The sequence below is a fragment of the Acinonyx jubatus genome, chromosome A3 (assembly GCF_027475565.1).
Source record: "Acinonyx jubatus isolate Ajub_Pintada_27869175 chromosome A3, VMU_Ajub_asm_v1.0, whole genome shotgun sequence".
NCBI lineage: Eukaryota > Metazoa > Chordata > Mammalia > Carnivora > Felidae > Acinonyx > Acinonyx jubatus.
In genome coordinates this window covers 135929722-135950831 of record NC_069388.1, presented here as the reverse complement: position 1 = coordinate 135950831, position 21110 = coordinate 135929722, and the positions used below count along the sequence as shown (strand labels likewise).

Here is a 21110-nt window from a genome sequence, read left to right as displayed (position 1 = left end):
TCACGGTCTCATCAAAAAACAAAAAGGCAATTCAAATGCTAAATCTTAAGCATGCTTTGGAGGCCACTTACTAGCTTCTGAAATTTCACTTAATTGGCAAACTCCTTGGAAAGTTACCAGAGGACCAAGAGATCACCGCCAAATGCCAAAGCGGACAGCCGAGGAAGGTGCCTCCATCGTGCGGTGGGCGCAGGGGCCGGGAGCGTGGTCCTGCTCTCTGCCAGGCAGCACCACGCCATAGCAGCATCGGTGGTGGAGGGCACCACGGACAAGACACAGGAAGTACTCTCCATCACAGAGCCAGGCCTCCAGGCGGGCCTCAGGAGAACAGAGCGGGCTGGACCGTGCTGCTCCTCCTCCCCCAGGGCTCCTCAGGCATCTGCGCTGGACCTGTCAGCCAGGGATGTCGGCCGCTTGACTCAAGAGCAGACGTGCAGATCCCGGTGGACAGAGCCACCTTGGAACCGTCTCAGAGCAGAGCTGATGGCCGAGAGCACGACCAGACTGCAGCATCGTGAGGGCACACGTTCACCTCTGCGCCCGACCTGGGGAAACAGACGCGTCTTCTCCAAAGCACGGAACCAGGATGTGCCTTTCTGGGAGCCTGTGGGGAGGGGGCTTCCTCAACGAGATTCCGGCCCAGCCAGTGCTTCCCAGGACGGGCTGGGAGGGGCTCTCGCCAATATTCACGGCCAGCAGGGTCAACGCGGCCCCGCCCTCAAGGAGCCTGGACGTGCTGTGTCCTAGGCCACACGGAACTCGGATGCCACCCTCCTGCCCGTGGGGGCGGGGCGCTCTTTCAGGATCTCCTTCGGTCACAAGGTCGGGCTGCAAATCCACGGCTCTCAGGCACCACCTGGCTTTCCCGAGCTTCGGTCACCCGCTTCACCGTCCTCCTCGGCTGTACCGCTCTGTTAGTGTCCCCACGGGCTCTGGGCGAGGGGCCAAGCACAGGCGCACCACCTTGCAGACCGCCTGCTTCCCTCCCTGCCTGCAGGGCCCTCCCTTCTCAGTGACCCCTGGGTCACCGTGTTCTTCTGTCTGGGTTTCCTCGTACAGTTGCACAACAAGAACACCAGCCTTACAACGTTCTCCCTCTCTGTGCAGACAGGGCTGGGCGATGGGACCCAGGGACCCCAAGACGCCTGCCGGCCAACGGCAAGAACTGAGAGTGGGGCGAGTGATGGCAAGGCGGCCCAGTCCCAAGTGACCCGGGTCCTCTCTCCCCCGCCCAGCGCACCCCGCCTGCTCCCTGCTCTGTGCTGGCTCCCTCCGGATGTGGCCCCTCTTCTCTGTCACGTCCCGAGGCGACCCCTCGGCTCTGAGGCCCCCGTGTCCTTCCTGCCCTCAGCCAGGCTCCCGTCACCCCGCCGGCCCAGGGGCGGCACGCGCGGTTCACACCTGCGTGTCCCGGCTGCGACCCATCTCCGGAGACGAGATGGGTCCACCCGCGTCGCGGTGGACATCCCCACGTGCCCGGAGTGCCGCGTGCCCTCACAGGCGCTGCTGACCACAGCCCTGCCCCACAGTCCTCCACGGCCCCGCCACAGCTCTGCTCTGCCTCCAGCTGCCTTCTCTCTAGAGCTCGCTCCCCGCCTGACCCCACGCCACTGGTCCCCTGCCCACACAGGCCCCGGGGGCATCCTTTACGGGCTGGCCACCCCCCAGATGGCAACCTTTGTCCTGCACGCCCAAGCCGGTGGCGGCTACACCCCGGGGCGGAAAAGCCCGGGCGGACGGACGGCCCTCGCCCCTCCACCTCCACACTTGCTCCCTCCTCGGGACCAGGGCCCGCGGGCCGACCCCCCGCCTCTCACGCCAGCCTGCCTCCTCTTCGCTCTCGGGGCACCAGCCGTCCGCCACCCACACTCCGACTCGCCTCACACGGCCCAGGCCAGACCCCGAGCCGGCTCCTCCTCCTGAGAGGCGACCCCCCCCGCCCCCCGCATCTTACCACGGGGCGCACGCGCACACACACACACATGCATGCACACACGCACACGCAGCACGTGTGCACACTCTCCTGCACCCAGTGCACACTCGACACGTATTCACACACTCGTAGCACACGCACACGTTCTCTCACACACACGCAGCTCGTGTACGGACTTTCTCCCACACACCTGGCGCGTACACACACTTATTCACACACAGCACATGCACACATGGAGTCCTTGCATACACCTTCTCAATCACAATCACGCTCGCACATGTGCACGCACACATACCCTCATTCACGCAGCACGTGCACACCCTCACCCACAGTGCACACTCCCACGCAGCACGTGCACACCCTCACCCACAGCACACGCGCACGCCCTCACAGCATGTGCACACGCACACTGTCACGCATTCTCGTTCTCCCCTCCTCTGCAGGCACTCAAATCGCACTTCCTCAAACAAGTCCGTCCCAGGCGGTCAGCGCCCCGCCCACTCAGCCTCCGCCCTGGCACGTGCTTTAGTCTGTTCTCCTAAGGCTTTCCTTCACCAGAGACCGTATTTATGCTGACGCACTGCCCCTTAACTCCTGCAGCCCCGCAAGGGTCCCCGTCTGGTTCACGGCCGCACCCCCAGGTCCTCAGTGGTGCCTGGCGTGCAGCGAATGCTCAGAGACAGATGCTGAGTGAGTAAGCACGACACGTCATATGAAGAACACAAGAGACTGCTGAAACGCAAAAGGACACAAATTCACGATCCCTTTTAAAGGTGCTATTTTACCGCTGAAACGTGACGGGAGGTTGGGTACAGAGATTATAACATAGTGCATCAAATGTTCCCGGGAACCACAGTGAGGAGAAAATCTTTCCCCCTGAGACTTGGCCACAGCAGTCAACTGCACCCTGACGCTTATTTAGGAATGTTTCCTAAAGGTTATTAATCCCAACTCGGTCTCTGCGGTGAACTGAAGGTGTCCCGGGGCTCCCCGGGGAGGAAAGTGACGGGGGCAGGAGGAAACGGACAGCTGAGGGCGGGCACACTGGGACACACCGGAGCGCAAGTCCCTCCGGTGAGAGCGGGCAGCGGCCTGCGGGACAGGGAGGGAGTGGTGAACAGGGGGCGTGACTCCCACGGGCCCTCCTCTGATGGGCCAGACCGACTGCCACCAAATCACATGTGTCAGCAGGTCAGACGGGCTTCTGTGTCTGCCTGACCAAAGCAGGAAGGACACAGAACAAACCTGCCATTTCTCCCAAGGCTACAGGCAGGCCAGAGAGAGCAGATGAACTTCACGTTCTGGGATCCGACCCTTTGCTTTCTCATCAGGAAGGAACAGGCTTACACTTCAGCTTCTGCCCAAGTTCCTGAGAGATTCCCCAGTTCTGGCGTCGACGAGGACACCTGGTGGCCCTGACACCAGGTCTCCTCTGGCCACGTCGGAATGCCAGTCCCCCGAGCACCAGCCCCCACCGGACACCAGCCCCTACCTGGACGTGAGCCCCCCGACCTGAGTGCCAGCCCCACCTCAGCACCAGTGCCCACGGCAGTGAGGGCCGGCGAGGGGTGAGGAGAGACCGCTCGAGTAGGATCACAGTCACTTGGAGGTCAAGAATTCAATTTTTTTGTAATTAGAATTCACATCGATGCAAAATGGGATGCCATCTTATGTGAATAGTACACAGTTCATTACATACCTGAATGCCTTCTCTGTATCAGATTCTGCTAGGCATTGAATATTTATAATTTATAACCTATCTCCTTTCAAAAAGGATCCAGGAAAGACGGCTGCTTGCTAAATGCGTTATGATGTAGATCAAAATTATATTACAAAAAATAGGCTATGTCATATTTTTTAAACCAGTTTTATCTAAATACCTGCTAAGACGATAGTTTTAAAAGCAATCAGCATGCGTGCATATTTAGTATTTAGTATATGGGGGTGACCCAGCGAAGGAGTGAGTGTTAGGAGCTGGACCAGGAACCTTCCAAGCCTTCTCTCATCTAATGGACACAAGAGATCTGCAGCGTACTGTGTTTTATACCGGGGTGCTATCATTTTATAAAGAGCAAAACCAATGTTCTAGAGCGTCAGCCACCTTCCAGACGCCCCTGGAGTTGGATATTACACAGGGTGGCTGACGCAGTCACTGCCCACAATGTCCCACAGCTATAAAGTGGCAGTCGGGGTTCAGATGGAACTCAGCCAGACGCCAAAGCCTGTCTGCGCCCTCGTCCTTGGGCCATCACAGGGGCATCATCGCAGGTATCCACTGCTGGACAACACGGTGGCCTGGGGCACCCTGTGTCCCGCTCTCTGAAGAGGGACTTAGGTCAACACTTACAATTCTGGCCACCTGCTAAAATCACTCAGGGATGGTCTAAAACTCCTAATGCCAGCACGCGATTGGAAAAGGTCTAACTCAAGGTGAGGCCCAGGGACAGGGACGTCTACAAGGAACTCAAGTGATCCTAGCACGTGGCCAGCTGGAGGGCCCGTCATTCACTTTATGTCAGTGGCTTGTCATCTCCAGGCGCGCTCTGTAAACCAACCATCCAGTGACGGTCACGCACCTCCTACGTTCCAGACTCGTGTCTCTTACGATGGTGATGGGGACCGCCGTGCCTCCTGTTCACAGCTGGCCTACTGTGTGCACCTCATGCACGAACCTCTTTAATCCTATCACAACCTCCCCAAGCAGGTGCTACTACTCTCTTACAAATGGTGAGAACCTGTACCTCAGAGAGCCGAAGGTCTGCCCCAAGGTCACTGGACCCACAGAGAGCTGGGACTCAGACCCAGGTGCATCTGGCTCTCACATCTATGTCCCACACTTCCTCCCAGGCCAGCCTAGGATGGACAGGTGAGGACCTCCTAACAGCCCTGAGCTGTGTGAGCACAGGACTGCAAGACGGCCTCTCTCGCCACCGTGGGGGGGGGGGGGGGGGGGGGGGGGGGGGCTCCAAGTGAAACCCGAACCCCTGGGGTTCCTGAAGGTGGGGCCTTCGGGAAGGCAGGGCTCCACCCTCATGATGGGTTCAGAGCCCGTGTAGGAGACACGCCAGGGTGCTCACCAGCCCTTTACCATCTGAGCACAGCCACCTATGAGCCAGGAGGGGGCTCTCGCCAGACACTGAACAGGCCCCGATTCGGGCTCCAACCCCCAGAACTATGAGAAACACGTGTCTGTTGTTTGCAGGCAAGCCAGTCTGCGGTATTTTGTAGTAGCAGCCAAACGGGTCAGGACAAAGATTCAACTCTTACCAAAACTAATAAAATATGAGGCAGAGATGGACGGGGAGGTGTTTTGTCAAAAACACTAAAACTAAATAGAAACCCTGGTGGCTGGGTCTGGAAAAAAACCATGCCATTAGTTGGGGAAAAAACGAAAAAGCGACAAAACACGAGAATCGCTTTTTCACAGTAAACGAGGCATTCTGAACCAGCAGTGTGAACCCTTCCAGGCCAAACACGGGCCCACGGGCTAACAAAAGCCGCCCTCGGCTGCACCAGCCTTCCCAGGCCTTCCGCGTTCCCTTCGTTGCCCACTGCCTCCCAGATGCCGCCGTGGACAAACTGTACCACCACAGCCACAGCCTGGAGGCATCATCCGCCCACTGACACGGGCTCAGAGCTTGCTGATGGCCCTGTGAGCGAGCGTCACACCAGCGTCCATCCCGGGACTGGTCATGGGACGCACGGCGAAAGGCGCGGTGGCCCCGGCCGGGGGGGCTCACTGGAGGGCCCCCAGGCTACCCTTGTCACCGCAAGGCCACGCGCTCCGGGGGCTCAGAGGAGACAAGCAGACACATGGCCTGCCGTCCGCCTGGTCCGCGGGAACTGTGGGGCTGGCTGCCATGGGCACCTCCGTGGTCTCCGCTGGGCCCTGCCCACGCTTGCTGTGGTGCTCCTGGCGCACAGGCCACAGTGGTGGGCATCCCACGCGGGAACTTTCTTAGTGCCACCCAGGAACTACCCCTTCCCTCCCCCAGCTCAGGAAACACCAGCTGCCATTTAAGGCCGTGTTCAGGTCTTCAACTTCACTATGGGCAACTGTGACTCTTGCCCAGGACGCCATCATCCACGAGCGTCCAGGTCTGCTTTAGCGCAGGGCGAGCGACAGACAGCACGCCGGCCGCTCGGTGAGATGTGCCTTCTCTGAACTTAATGCAGTGGAACCGGGGCCACTTCAGCGGCACAGACTCCAACTCGGGAACAGGTACCAACCACACTAGTGCTCTGATGATACCCACGGTGCAAACGCTCTTTTCACTCCTCCACTTCAAACGTTTAATAAGCAATTCATTATAAACAACAAACATCTAACAAATACTTTTAAAAGGAGAAGTAGAAGCGAGTTTTGCTGTATGATGACGACTTTTCCATGGGTCTAGCACCAAACTCGAGACAGATCATTGTAACTGGGTCACTGCTCTCAACCAGTCGAGGTGACCTTGTTCACCTGGGTCTGTCCAAGACCTGGATTCCATCCTGCCCTCTGCCCTCACACCCTCCCCCCGCCCTCCTCCCCCTGCACACCCACGCCCTCCATCCAGCCCATTCCAGTCGTCCTTCCTTTGCATGGACCCCAGGGCTTTGACCTTTCTTCCATTTCCAATGTCTGGGTCCCAGCCCCTCACTGCCTCTGACTTGCCATCCTGGGGGACTTCCAACTGGGAGCCGACTTTGTCTCCTACCTCAGATGACACCTTCAGCCTCTCCCAGCACAACTGAGGGCAGGTGGTAGGAGGGAGAATCTCTCTCTCACGGCGTCCCCAGGGGTAGTGCAACACCCCTCAGTGTCCACGATCCTGGACACGGCACCAGGGGGGGCCTCACTCGTCCCTTGTGGCTCCAGTGTCTGGGCCGGGGTGGCACACGCTGGGAGTTCATCACGTACGTGTGTAATTGTACAGGAAGGACCGGCGGAGCCCGCATGAAGAGACACCCCTCACTGGGCGTGTGGATGGAGCCACTAAGTGAATAAAGGTGGTGGGGGTGACGGGAAAGGAGGGCGTTGGAAAGGAAGGAGAGGATGTGCAGAAACCACTGACCCGAGAGCCACGTGCACTGAGACTGAGGCCCTAGACCCACAGCCACGGAGTGGCACAGTCACAGCCTCGCTCTCCTCATCCACGGGCCAAGAGACTCCACCTGTTAGCACACGCTCACTGAGACGGAAGCTGAGCAGAGCCTGGTAAACAGTAAGCGTTCAATGAGCAACGACAGAAGGGATCGAGACTAGCTGGTTACTGAAGTCTCATCCCTGTCGGACAGTCCCGTCGTGCGGTGAGCCACCGGACGACCTCCCGGCCCAGCCTCACGAGGAGGCACCAAACCTTCTCCCGTTTCCTAATCCAGGGACAACAAACTTCCCATGAAGGGCCAGACAGTCAATATTTTTAGCTTTGGGGGCCATACAGTCCCTGCTGCGATGACTCCAACGTGACATTTCATCACGAGGACCACCGTGATGCCACGTGAGCGCGGCTGTGTGGCAAGAGAACTTGATTGATGAGACCAGGCAGTGGGCCTGATTTAACCCATTAGCTCTCTGGTTTGCTGCTGTCCTAGACTATGAAAACGTTCTGCTTCGTTTTAAGTAGACCCAGGACAGACCCTTCGTGCGTTTGCTGATTCACTACACCCAACAAATGCTTTCGGTGCTTACTATGTGCCAGGCCCGTTTGAATGTGGGGAGCAGAGCGGTGAGCAATGCTGAGTCGTCGCCCGCTCCAGACGGCAGTGACCCATGGAAAGCTTTCCAGTGTCTCGCTCCATTCGCTGTCCGATCCCCTCACCCCTAACAGACGCTGTCGGCAGAGATCGGCGGCTCTGGTCTCAGCCGTGTTATGGGCCAGGGTTTCCTGCAACAGGAAAAAATGGGTTCTGTGGCTTTAAAAAAGAAAGTTTTCAAGTCACTGGTCCGCACCCGGTGTCGCGGTTTAACGGGTGGCTGGCGTGTGGCACCAGTCCTGCTGACATCTAACTACTGCTTGCCCTGCCGCATCCCAGGAGACAACACTGACATATGTGGACCAACGCATGGCTCCCAAAATCACCCCGGTCCCACCCTGGGTCCCACGGTCCTCGCGGTGTTTGCAGACTGCTTCCCGCTGACACTCAGGGCCACCACAGTCACAGTCCGGGTCGCCACGTACCTTCACGGGCTCCTGGATCTGCTCTCCTGGGAGTGCACTCACGTGTCTCTGCGTGACACTGTGACTGAATGATGGCAGGCAGGGGCCAAACCCTCCAACGCTCTCTCTCCTGCAGGGAAAGGGGACCCCCAGCCGGCACACTCCATCCAGCCCCGGCAAGGTGGGCAGCCCCGCCCTCTCCTATGAGGGCACCCCCGAGGTCCGCATGGATGTATCCCACGTGGGGCAGCGCACTGCCCTGGGGCAGCTTCATGGAGAGCTGGGCGCGTCCTCACAGAGGATGTCACCGAAGCCAGGGCACATGGCTCCCTCCGCCACCGCGCCCTGGGTCTGGGAAGAAACGCCAGGCCTCTCTGAACAGCCTTTCCCCGCAGTGACAGCACCCCCGTTCTCATTGTTCATTCACCAAGAGCAGGCGGCCGGCAGGCAGCCGGGTGCCGCGAGGCCGCATCGGCATCCGCCCCAGGCTACCTTCACGGGGTTTTCCAGAATCTTCTCTCTGCCAGCCTCCCAGGCTTGCCCGCCTTCCCGTGTGGCGCTTCGCCGCGCGGGCGGGCGGACAGTGCTCCTCTGACACGCACAGCTACAGGCAGCTGTGACCCGACCAAGTATTTCCTATTACGTGCAGGGCCTCGTAGAGTAGAGCCCAAAGATCCTATGAGCTTTCTGTTTCACAGGCAGATGACACTGCTGACTCTTAAGGAGCCGCTAAAGCCACCATCTGCGGTTACGTTCGCGCGTCAGAACGAGACCCGCCCCCTGCGCACGCGGGGCGCGGTCACATGCCCGCTACCGCTCCCCCCGGGTCTGCCAGGTCACAGCAGACGGACATCCTGACGGTCTGCCCTCGAGATGTCGCCCGGCCAGCAGTGCTCCTCCCGGGGACGAGCCGTCCAGCTCCCCCTGAGCGCCGGCTTCTAGAGCAGGGACGGAAAGGACCCGGGCCCCCACTCTGCCACGGCACTTGCTGGTGGCGATGCCGGCCACCCGCAAACACACCGTGGACGATCGGATGCCACGGCCTCCGCGGCGCCTTTCCCCGGAAGCCCTCCGGATCTCCAGCGCCGGAAAGGAGGAGGAGGCGCGGCAAAGCGTGGCGACGCCGCCGGACAGGCGTGGCCGGATCGCGGCCTCAACAGCCGGAGCCACGCGGAACTGCCGTTTTTATAGGTCGGAACCATCGAATTCGTACCGCTGCGCCTAACCTCCCCATTGCAAGCTGCAAAGCGAACGTCCTGGATGGCGCTAAGGTGGTTTACAAGTGCCAGAAGGCCAGCGTCCTATCCGGTCTGTTCGAGGGACCGTGATGTGATCCCTGCAGCACCTGCATTTTCTATCTGAACCGGGACAGTGGGTGACGCACGTGAATGCCTGGCGGCCCCAAGGCACATTGGCCAGAGATGCCTCTGGTTCCTGCCTCCTCTCCTCTCCCCTCCCCTCCTCTCCAGAGATGCCTCTCCTTCCCACCTCCTCTCATCTCCTCTCCCCTCCCCTCCCCTCCTCTCCAGAGATGCCTCTCCTTCCCACCTCCTCTCATCTCCTCTCCCCTCCCCTCCCCTCCTCTCCAGAGATGCCTCTCCTTCCCACCTCCTCTCATCTCCTCTCCCCTCCCCTCCCCTCCTCTCCAGAGATGCCTCTCCTTCCCACCTCCTCTCATCTCCTCTCCCCTCCCCTCCCCTCCTCTCCAGAGATGCCTCTCCTTCCTGCCTCCTCTCCTCTCCTCTCCCCTCCTCTCCAGAGATGCCTCTCCTTCCTGCCTCCTCTCCTCTCCCTCTTCTCCCTACTCTCCTCTCCCTCCTTCCCACCTCCTGGCCTCTCCTCTCCTCTCCTCTCGCTACTGGCCTGGTTTCAGCAGGGGGCACTCAGGCACCCACCCCCTCATACACTCCTAATGTTTCATAATCTGTTGCTGAAAACACGTGCCTGGGTGTCACTGATGTCTAGGACTGTGTCCCTCCCCTCAGACTCTCAGACCTGTGTGTCTGTTTCAACTACTTCCCACAGATGGAGTCAAAAGCGCTTTGAATACCTGCCTAAATGCCCTATCATAGCCCTGCTTGCCAGGACCAGTTTCCATGGGGAAAAAAATCAACTAGAAACAAACAAACAAAAAAAAAGAAGCTGTATACCATCCGTCTCCTGCAGAACTAAGGTAGAAAGTGCCAATCGCAGAAACATCTGACCGGCCAACAGTGTGTTTGTAACCAGCTGCCATCCAGAGCATATACGTGCTCTACACAGAGATGTATGTTGTGGGTCACAAACCACAAAGGAACAGAGTCTATCAACCCAAAGTGCAGTGGAAGTTCCTGCAGACTCATCCCAGAACGTTCTCCGTGCGCCCTGCATGGTAAGACCTTGTTCTCCAGGGTATATTTGAGTTTCCAAAATAGTCAAAAATCTCAGAATCCAGCATGACTAATGAGATCGGTAAGCAAACAGGACAGGGTCATCAGGGGCCAAAAAGTACTGTCTAAAGTCAGGAGAAAGATTTTCTTAGACAGCAATGAAGCGGGTTCTTAAAGCAAATCCCAAACGGGTCCCAAAGGTCTTAAGCGTGGCGGTGACGGGGACCGGCAGAGGTCGCGCTCAGCGGGAGGGGCAGGACCTACTCTACCATCTCCGTTTAAGATGATACAGTTGGCCTTGCTCTGCAAGCACCCCCGGGAGTTAGCAAGTCCATTGTCAGTGAGGTCAGTGGGTGGCCGTGGAGACCACACCTTCTTCCGCACAAGCACTGGCGGGCATTCGAACTCTGAGGAGAATCAGACAGGAGTTGGCCACTCGAATGCCTGATGTCGGGGGCTCTCCCAGGGCCGGCTGCTGGGTCAGGGCCAAGCCAGGCCCAGCACTGGTGATCCAGGGACCAACCGTGGCAGGTGCTGCCGCTCTGGTGAGCACACCTGCACTGCGTTCGCTTACAAACAGAACAACTAGGGGGCAAGTATTTCTGGTCTAATAACCCCGTGCGGTCAATTCAAGCTTCTCACCTTCGACACGAAGACTGAGCTCGGGGTGGCGAAACGAAGTGATAAGATAAAAATAAAGTCACGAGTGGCAAAGCATGATTAATAATCTTGAAATCTCTGGCTACTCAAACTCACTCGGTGTGGGATGTGACAGGTGTTTCCACGGGGAACACAAGGGAAGGAAAAACGCCCCTCTCTGAGCCGGGGTGAAGAGGCCAGGAGCGAGAGGCACGCTAATTAGCCCTGACCAGGGCCACCTCACAGGCTCGGGGCAGGAGACACCGCCCCACGCAGTAGGGCAGAACCCGAGAGAACTTCTTCACGGGCCTCCTGAGTCTACACAGACTGCGGCAAAACCTCCAGAGTCGGAAGGAACTTACAAAAGTCCCCGCGCGGAATACCCCACAGTGACTTGAGGAGGACTCTCGGCTCGGCCATCTGAAAACTTCTGGACACGGTACAGCGAACCTCCCTGAACCCCACCAGCTCTGAGTGTGACGAGGGTGCCAGTACCCCAACATCTGGAGAAACTCTGGCTGACGGAAAGCTCACCTTTAAAGCCGAGAAGAGGGGCGCCTGGGTGGCGCAGTCGGTTGGGCGTCCGACTTCAGCCAGGTCACGATCTCGCGGTCCGGGAGTTCGAGCCCCGCGTCAGGCTCTGGGCTGATGGCTCAGAGCCTGGAGCCTGTTTCCGAGTCTGTGTCTCCCTCTCTCTCTGCCCCTCCCCCGTTCATGCTCTGTCTCTCTCTGTCCCAAAAATAAATGAACGTTGGAAAAAAAAAAAAAATTTTAAAGCCGAGAAGAGAGTGAAAACTGAGGTTTGGGAATGTTTTCATTGGTGATTTCTAGAAAGATCTCCTTTCACGTTACTCAGAAGAAACTCCAGGCGCGCCTCGCTCTGCCGCAGATGCTGTTTGGTGCGGCTGGCAGGTCCGTGGCCACCCTGGCCCGCGTCCAGCACGTCTGTCGGCCACCATGCCCCACGGTCACATGCTCACTTCCTGTCTCCGAGTCGCGTTTTGGTAATTCTCGCAGTAAGTATTTCAAACTCTCCCGTCACTGTATTCGTCACAGCGATCCGTGGTCAGTGACAGCTCAGGTGATGGTCAGCATTTTCTAGCACAAGAGTATTATTAAATCAAGGCGTGTACTTTTCTTCAGAGGTGACGCTCTTGCACACCTACCAGACCGCGGCGCGGCGTGAACACAACGTGCACACGCACTGGGAACCACAAGGGTCACCCGCCCCGCTCTACCAAGACACCCGCCTTCCTGGACGGCCAGAGCGGAGGCCGCCATGTCTTCAGCTCGTGTGGCACACACCAGGTCCCAGAGCGCTCACGGGGCCTCCGTCCTCCACATCGGGGACGGTGCCTTCGCCGTCTCCTTCCTCCACCCCACTGGCTTTCCTATTTTGTCCGTCCATCCGTTTCTGTGTGACTTCTCATTGCGCTGACTCGCTTTAGCAGGCTGGTCCTAAACGAGGTCGGTGAAAACACGCTACGTGAAAGGACAGTGACAACAATGAGACGCTTCAGTGAGCAGGAGGGCTGTGCCTTGTCAAAGAGGCCGCTGTCAGCAGAGCTCAGTGGGGTCCCCTGGCCCCTTGAGGACTCATTAAACCTCTGACCCCCCGCCCCTCAGAACACCTGCCACGGGGCGATGTCACTTTGGGTGGATATCAGCTCAGTGTCTATCCTCCCCACACAGCTGGGAGCTTCCAGAAGGTCAGGATGGAGCCCCAGACGCTAGGGGCTCTGGCACATAGTGTACAAGTAATCCGTACCGCGGGAGCAGTGAGAGGGAAGAGCAGACCTGCCGGCACTGAGGTCGACAGGAAGACAGTGCCAGGTGACCGCAGGCAAGGACGGGAGCTGGGACCCTAACCAGTGGCTGGCCGCCCACCACCGTTCATGGGCAGAAGTGCAGCGCCAGCGCCGGTCACACTCCGCCCATGTTACGTGGCCACGGTCACCGCCAATTTATGTAAAGATCCCCAGTTTCAGGGTCTCAAACAGCCCCCTCTAGTGCGTACCTATCAGACCTCAGGTGCAATCCGCAAAAGCAGCCTCTGCAGATGAAGAGATCATTTCTGGATTCAGGGGAAAGAGCCGGAATGGCGGTCACGCCAGAGGACCAGCCTAAGCCTAAGCCTTGGGGAGCAGGGCTGGAAACCACACGGAGGCACTGGCCTGACCGGAAGGCTGTGCAGTCCCCACCCAGCAATCACAAAGCCCGCCCCACAGCTGCCGCTGTCACACTCAGGCCACTGGCATGTTCCCGGTGTGCCAGGAACTCACTACCACCTGGAAGTCACCTGCGATGCTGCCACCATGACCCCCACACCCCAAAGCTATCTGCAGCCACTCATACTGCCAACCGCTGTCCCGTGTGGCCCCCTGTGACTGGCAGCATCTCAGTCATACGCACGGTCCTAGTCACAGGGAAACTGCAAACTTGATTTCTTATTCCCATAATGGGAAATGGGGCTAATAACCTAGGAATTTCCCCCAATATAGGAGGGCTATTCAAAAGACGAGGAGCAGCCACAAGAGTCAGATGTCCACAATGTAACTTCTGAGTGTTTCTCCCCCAGGCACAATGACAACAATGGGAGACGTGATTAATATCATGGCCTCGGAATCCCAGAAAAGCTTCGCCCTCTGCTGGCTAAGTACACCATTCCATCATATTATCTGACAATAGCTTTTATTCTATTTCAAAATAGTATGACTTTAGCCAACACAGAAACACAGCTACAATAATTAAAAACAAGTATAAGACCCAAGTAAATAGTTCTTGCCAACTTTTAAAAAGAAGATTTTATAAATCTTATATAATCACATGGAATTAAATAATAGAGATGAGTTATCCTAAAACCCCATCAACCAAAACTGTGATTCACAGCAAAGCAAAAGACAACTATTAGCACTACACCAAAATAAAAAGCTTTTACACAGCAAAGGAAATCGACACAACAAAATGGCAACCTCCTGAATGGGAGAAGATACTTGCAAACAAGATACCCAATAAGGGATTAATACCCTAAATATATAAAGAACTTATACAATTCAACACCAAAAAACAAACTATTAAACAAATAATTTTTTAAAAAAATTAAAAATGGGCAGAGGACCTGAATGGACCACTTTCCAATGGCGACATCCAGGCACCAACAGACACGAGAAGATGCTCAACATCGCTCGTCATCAGGGAAATGCAGATCAAGACCAGGAAGAGGTATCACCTCACCCCTGTCAGAACAGCTAAATCCAAAAGACAAGAAACAACAGGTATTGGTGAGGATGTAGAGAAAGGGGAACCCTCTTGAACTGCTGGTAGGAATGCAAATTGGTGCAGCCACTGTGGAAAATAGTATAGAGGTTCCTCCAAAAGTTAAAGATAGGACTACCCTGGGGCACCTGGGTGGCTCAGTGGGTTAAGCGTCTGACTTCGGCTCAGGTCATGATCTCCTGGTTCATAAGTTCGAGAATCGCGTCAGGCTCTGTGCTGACGGCTCGGAGCCTGGAGCCTGCTTCGGATTCTGTGTCTCCCTCTCTCTGCCCCTCCCCCACTTGTGCTCTGCTTCTCTCTCTCTCTCAAAAGTAAATAAACATTAAAAAAAATTTTTTTAATTAGAACTACCCTATGATCCATTAATTCCACTACTGGGTATATACCCAAGGAAAATGAAAACCGTTAATTTGAAAAGATACCTGCAGCCCCATGTTTACTGCAGCATTATTTACAGTGGCCAAGATACGGAAGCAGCCCAAGTGCCCATCGACTGATGAATGAAAAAGAGATCAATAAATAAATACACATGCTCACACACACACACACACACACACACACACAACCGTGGACTATTACTTGGCCATAAAAAAGAATGAAATCTTGCCATTCGCCACAACATGGATGGACCTATCATGCTAAGTGGAATACGTCAGTCAGAGAAAGACAACCGTATGATCTCACTCATACGTGCATCTAGAAAACAAAGCAAATGAATGGGCAAACAAAAAGCAGAATCGGACCTCTACGTACAGAGGACGAACTGGTGGCTGCCAGAGGGATGGGGGTGGGGAAGGAGGAAGACGGGTGAAGGGAAGGAGGAGACACAGCTTCTGGTCACGGAATGAGAGAGTCACGGGGATGAGAGGCAGAGCACAGGGGACACGGTCGGCGATACTGTAACGGTGTCGTACGGGGACAGATGATGACTACACTTGTGATGGTCACAGCCCAACGTATAGAGCTGTCAGATTATTGTGCTGCACGCCTGATGCTAATGTAACAACATTGTGTGTCTACTCAAATTTTTAAAAATGGTTAGAAGTATGAGTCACAAAAACACTTTTGTTGTTTAAAATGAAGACTTCTGGACGGCCACACCTTCCCTATCCTGTAACTCTGTAACTCTGACGTAAGAAAATGTATACTGTCCCCAAGCACAAAGGTAAAGACAGACCCAAACGGCTGAAGAGCCCCAGGGCATGAGGACAGGTGACCCTGCAGGTCCAGCAGGGCTGCGAGGCCCCAGGAAGAGCCCGTGGTGCAGCAGGGCACCATCAGGACAAGCACAGTTGACGTGAACCCCGGAGTTCCTCAGGCTCGCCTGCCCCACCAGCCCGAGCTAAGTGATTCTGGCGACTGAGATTCCACTTTCTGTCCCCATCCTGTCCCCCACGCACTTAATAACTGGGGCCCCAGTCTCAGGCCTAGCACCTCCCAGGAAGGGGAATGGACAAGGGGAAGGAGAAGGCACCAGATGGACAGTTAACCTGGCGATCTTTCCTCCCTGCCCTCTGTCACCACCGATAACACCAAGGCGGTCTTTCCTACAATCAGGCTGAAAACCATCCGATAGTTCTGACCCACATCCCTCCTTTATTTCAGTATCCAGATAGTCTTGTCAGTGTCTTCTCCATGGCTTGTAAATTCCCATTCCCTCTGAGGGATCAGTGGGAGCCCCAGAGGCACCAAGAACACACTGTGAGCGCTCCAAAAACCGTCACTGGAACCCCAGCACGCGGAAGTGAGACAAGACCCACTCCCTAGACCTGGACAGGTGGTGTGCCCGCTCGAACAAGATCCACAAGTTCCCAAGCACCAGGAAAATCAGACCGTCAACACACACCAATGCCAAGAGGAAGCAACGCTGGAATTACCTGACAGGGTTTTACAGCAGCCATTATAAAAATGTTACAATGAGCAACCAATACTCCAAACCAATATAAAAAAAAAAACAAAAACAGAAAACCTCACCAGTGGGAGAGAAGATATAAAAAAGAACCAAATGCAAGTCATACAACTGAAAAATACAGTAACCAAAAAAAAAAAAAAAACAACAACCCTCAGTGGATGGGTTCAACAGCAGAATGAACATGACAGAGGAAAGAATCAATGAATTTGAAGACAGAACAATAGAAAATACTCAACTTGAACGCTGGGTAGAAAATGAAGTAAAAAACAAAATAAACAGAGTCTCAGAAACCTGTGGAATGTAACAGCTGAGCCAACATTCATATCTGTGACATCTCAGGACAGGTGGGGAGAACAGGGCTGGAAAATACTCAATGTGCAGACATGTGTGTATGTGCACAAACATGTATATGTGCGCATACATGTGCGTAAGTGCGCACATATGTATATATTCACGCTCATATGTGTGTATGCATTTATACAAACACGTATATACACACATATAGTAAAACCTTGCTTTGCAAGGATAATTCGTTCCAGAAACATGCTTGTGATCCAAAACACTTCTATATCAAAGTGAATTTCCCCATAAGAAATACTGGAAACTCAGATGATCCGTTCCACAACCCTAAAATATTTATATAAAAATGATGGTGACAATATGGTAAAATAATACAAAACTTTTAAAAATACAAAATATAAAGAAAAATAATTAAAACAAATAACCTGCACTTACCTTTCAAAACCTCCGTGGCTGGTGGGAGGGAGACGAGAGAGGGGGAGGGTTAGTGTGTAGGATGACTTTCTCTGTCACTAACGGAATCACTGCTCTCTATCAGCTCAATGGAATCTTCTTCTCTTTGTGCAACTTTAACAAGGGACCTATCCAGTGACACTTGCTTTTGCCTCCTTTGAGGATTTTGCAGGAAAGTGACACTGCACTGTGTGTGTGATCATGCACAATCCCTCGGCAAGGGCGGGGGGGGTGGGTGGGAGAAAGACCACTGGCTCACTTGTGATCATGTGCCGTTCAGTGTCACGTACTACTCCTATCGCAAAATGTCGCTCGTTTATCAAGTTAAAATGTATTAGAAACGTTCACTCATCTTGCAGAACACTCACAGAACAAGTTACTCTCAATCTAAGGTTTTACCGTATACGTATATACGCACACAGACACGTATAAGCACACATGTGTATACAGGCACACCTGTGTGTGCAATATATGTATATACACATGCACATACGTGTGTGGGCACGTGCATACATACATACACATAAGCGTAACTACATATAAAACACCACATCTGATGATCGATGAATAAAGAGAAAACACTTCAGATGATTATATTTGAAAAGTCGAAAGGGCAAAGGGGCCTAATAGTAAAAGGTTCCAGACGTCTTCCAAAGCAGAGTTGGTAAGTCGTGTACGTAGACTGTAATATCTAGAGCAAACACTACTGAAAATCACAGTACATTCACAAACACCGTACATAAATCAAAATGAAATTCTGCAAAACGTTCGAGTAGCCCGCAGAAGGCGAGGAGAGAGAAACAGGACCACGATAAGGGAGGAGAACAAACAAGATGCTGGGCTTGAGCCCTGAGCCACCAGAGATTTCAATGCACGTGATCTAAGTAGGTCGGTGGAAAGGACAAAGATGGGCCAAGCGACAAAACAAAAACTACACACACATACAACCCAACTACACTGTTGGCAAAACAACCCAACCTCCAAAGCATCGTCCAGAGCACCATCCCTTACAAGAGGCAGGGAGGGGCCCGCGTACGGCCGCTGCCCACCCAGGACCAGGACTGACCCCCAAGAGGCACATCCCTCCCCCCGGGATGAGGATTTCACTCACTGACTCACAACTCCCTGCTCATCTAATAACGCCTGTGTGACTTACCTCCAAGAGGGGAAATCCAGACAGAGACGCGCACGCAGGGTCAGGAAACACACAGCAACGTGGGTAAAGCATCAGTAGAGACACCTCGGGACGAGTCTGTTCCTTGGACTGGACTGGGTAAGTGTGGCTGCACGCCCTCGTGCTGGCAGCTTGCACGGAGGTCAGGGAAGCTCCCTGGGACTCTCTGAACCGGAACATTCTGTCTTTAACACAGTCCCTCTGGGGACAGAAGCAGCCGGCTACCACCCTGTCTGAGTGACAGGTGTCAACCCACACATCACCACACTGTGTCAGAGAGCAGAGGTGAGGAGTGATTGAGACATTAGGAGTACGTGCTCAGTGCGGAACTAGGGGCAGAAAACAGGGTTTCAGGGGGCAGTGAGGACCGACCACAGCAAACAGGTGTTTGCTGTCTCTTCTCCCCTAGAATCTAAAAAAAACACAGATGGCTTCCAAAGAATAGGATATTTAAGATATCGTAAAAACCATTCCTTTTTAACTTGTTAGTACAGAAGTATCAGTAAGTCCTCAAAGCCTTTTTTTAAATATATTTTTTAATGTTTTTATTTATTTTTGAGACAGATAGACAGAGCATGAGCAGAGAAGGGGCAGAGAGAGAGCGAGACACAGAATCTGAAGCAGGCTCCGGGCTCTGAACCGTCAGCACAGAGCCCGACACAGGGCTCAAACTTATAGGGTGTGAGATCGTGACCTGAGCTGAAGTCGGACGCTTAACTGAGCCACCCAGGTGCCCCTGCCCTCAAAGCCTTTTAAAAGTCTTGATAACTCAAAAATAAAAGTGAATCTGAACTTTACAGAAGGTTTGTATGATCTTTAGGGCACACTTACACTTGGGTACAACATCTCTCGTATCTCACACATATTTAAAGATTATTTTGGGGGCACCTGGGTGGCTCAGTCGGTTGAGCGTCCAACTTCGGCTCAGGTCATGATCTCACAGTCCATGAGTTCGAGCCCCGCGTCGGGCTCTGTGCTGACAGCTCAGAGCCTGGAGCCTGTTTCAGATTCTGTGTCTCCCTCTCTCTGACTCTCCCCTGTTCATGCTCTGTCTCTCTCTGTCTCAAAAATAAATAAACGTTAAAAAAAAATTTTTTAAGATAATTTTTATGTATTAAACTTTGTTACACTACTAAATTTTCTATTCTTTCCTCCCAAAATATATATTTTTTTTCAAATTAACAAATCAGTCTAAGTTTTCCACACCTTAGGAGAAATCATCGTTGGGGACGGCGGGGGGGAATGGTAGTTTTCTCTGGAAACTTTGATTCTGGTATATTATCTATGAGATTCCAGGCAAATGAATTCCTCTGAACCTCTATTTCCTCATCTATAAAATGGGTATATGAAGATGTCTACACTCAGAAGATTACCAGAAATATCACACTGAAATAGCGTGGCAAGTGCTGTGAAAAGTGCAACGTAGCATGTGACTGTAACCAGGCTACCACCCGTGTGCAGGCAGAAGGGTTTCCAGCACCTCACATGCTGACGGCCAGGAACAAGCCAGGATTTCACTCCCCTTGGTCTTACGTTTTACACTCGCAAATTCATCTGATTTTCAAACGGCATATAGAGGATTAAAAAAAAAAAAAACCACTATTAATTCCTTATCTTTTAGCAACTCTTCCCTACACACAGTGTGTTTTTAGATGCATTATCTGGGCTCTGTAACTTGTGTAGATTTTTACAGAAAGTGGATATGGGTTTGAAAATCTCTATAGATCTTATCCTGCTATACCGTTCCATCCAAGACCAGCTCCCGTAAACAGTCAAGGGGTCTGATGTAAGTAAGATACTAAAAGCAAGAGTCTTTATAGATTCTCCCTTCAAAATCAAATAGAAAATTCACTCAGAGACTGACTGCAAATTCCCAAATTTTTCACGACGTCATCAACTTCATACGAAAGCAACTTCATAGTCCTGACGTAGGCCAGGGAGCAGAGGAACGAGGTACTGAATGTACAAACGACACACTTTCAAGCATCTGGGGATTCTGGAAAGGATTCGTTTTCACATTTAAAAAACATTTCAGGGGTGCCTGGGTGGCTCAGTCGGTTAAGTGTCTGACTTCCGCTCAGGTCATGATCTCGCGGTCTGTGGGTTCAAGCCCCGCATCGGGCTCTGTGCTGACAGTTCAGAGCCTGGAGCCTGCTTCAGATTCTCTGTCTCCCTCTCTCTCTGCCCGTCCCTGGCTTGCACTCTGTCTCTCTCTCAAAAATAAATGAATACTATAAAAAACTCCATCGGGCCCTGGGCAGTCACTTCCTTCCTGCTGTGCCAGTTACTGGGTCATGCATGGTCCCCCTCTCCTACTGATGGGGGTCCCCCTGAAGGCCTCGTTCCTCTTCAGGTCCTCAATGACCACAACTTGGCCTACAACAGGAGGCCCTCAAAAGCTGCCGGTGGGACAACAGCACGAGTGGGGCTTGGGCAGGCTGAGGGGACACCCTGTCTCTCCCTTCTCCCCGCCCGAGGGATTCGGTGACAGCCGGCCCTGCCAGGGCGCTGAGGGAGGTAGCCCCAGCATGTCGAGTCCCGCAGGCCGGACGGGGGACTGAGGTCTCTTTCCTTCTCAGTTTTCCAGCGCAGCTGCCTGCACGGCCACTCGCCTCAACGCTCCAAGGACAGGCTCTCCAGTGGTAACAGTCAAGTGTCCAGGACAGATGGTGGAGAAGCCCCGGGGCAGTGGGGCCTCCCAACCGCCTGCGGTCTCACGCCCTTCTTCCCCAGCCGCCCGGCCCCCCAGTCTCACCAGAGCCTCGGGGCCTCTGAGGGCCTCGTTTCTGACTGCGTACTAGACCCAACAAGGGCTGTACGGAACGTGCCGGTGGAGTGAGGAGGGCTCGTTCACACACATCTTCCTTTTCAGGTTTTCCAAGTAACTTGAGTGCTCTTCCTCACAATACGG

At 54.0% G+C, this 21110-nt stretch overlaps 1 protein-coding gene across 5 annotated transcripts in view; it reads right to left on the bottom strand.

Moving 5' to 3' along the window:
• The window catches only part of EIPR1 (EARP complex and GARP complex interacting protein 1), a 120349-nt gene that overhangs the window by 56687 nt on the left and 42552 nt on the right, over positions 1 to 21110 (bottom strand). Inside the window, exon 1 of one of the 5 annotated variants that reach the window (XM_053201304.1) lies at positions 10227 to 10290. The exons of 3 other annotated variants lie outside the window; for them this stretch is intronic. In XM_053201304.1, the coding sequence (XP_053057279.1) occupies positions 10227 to 10275 (49 nt within the window). In that variant the 5' untranslated portion in view covers positions 10276 to 10290. Of the gene's footprint in view, positions 1 to 8097; positions 9324 to 10226; positions 10291 to 21110 lie in introns of those variants that run through there. One more of the 5 variants, XM_053201303.1, reaches the window with a different exon arrangement.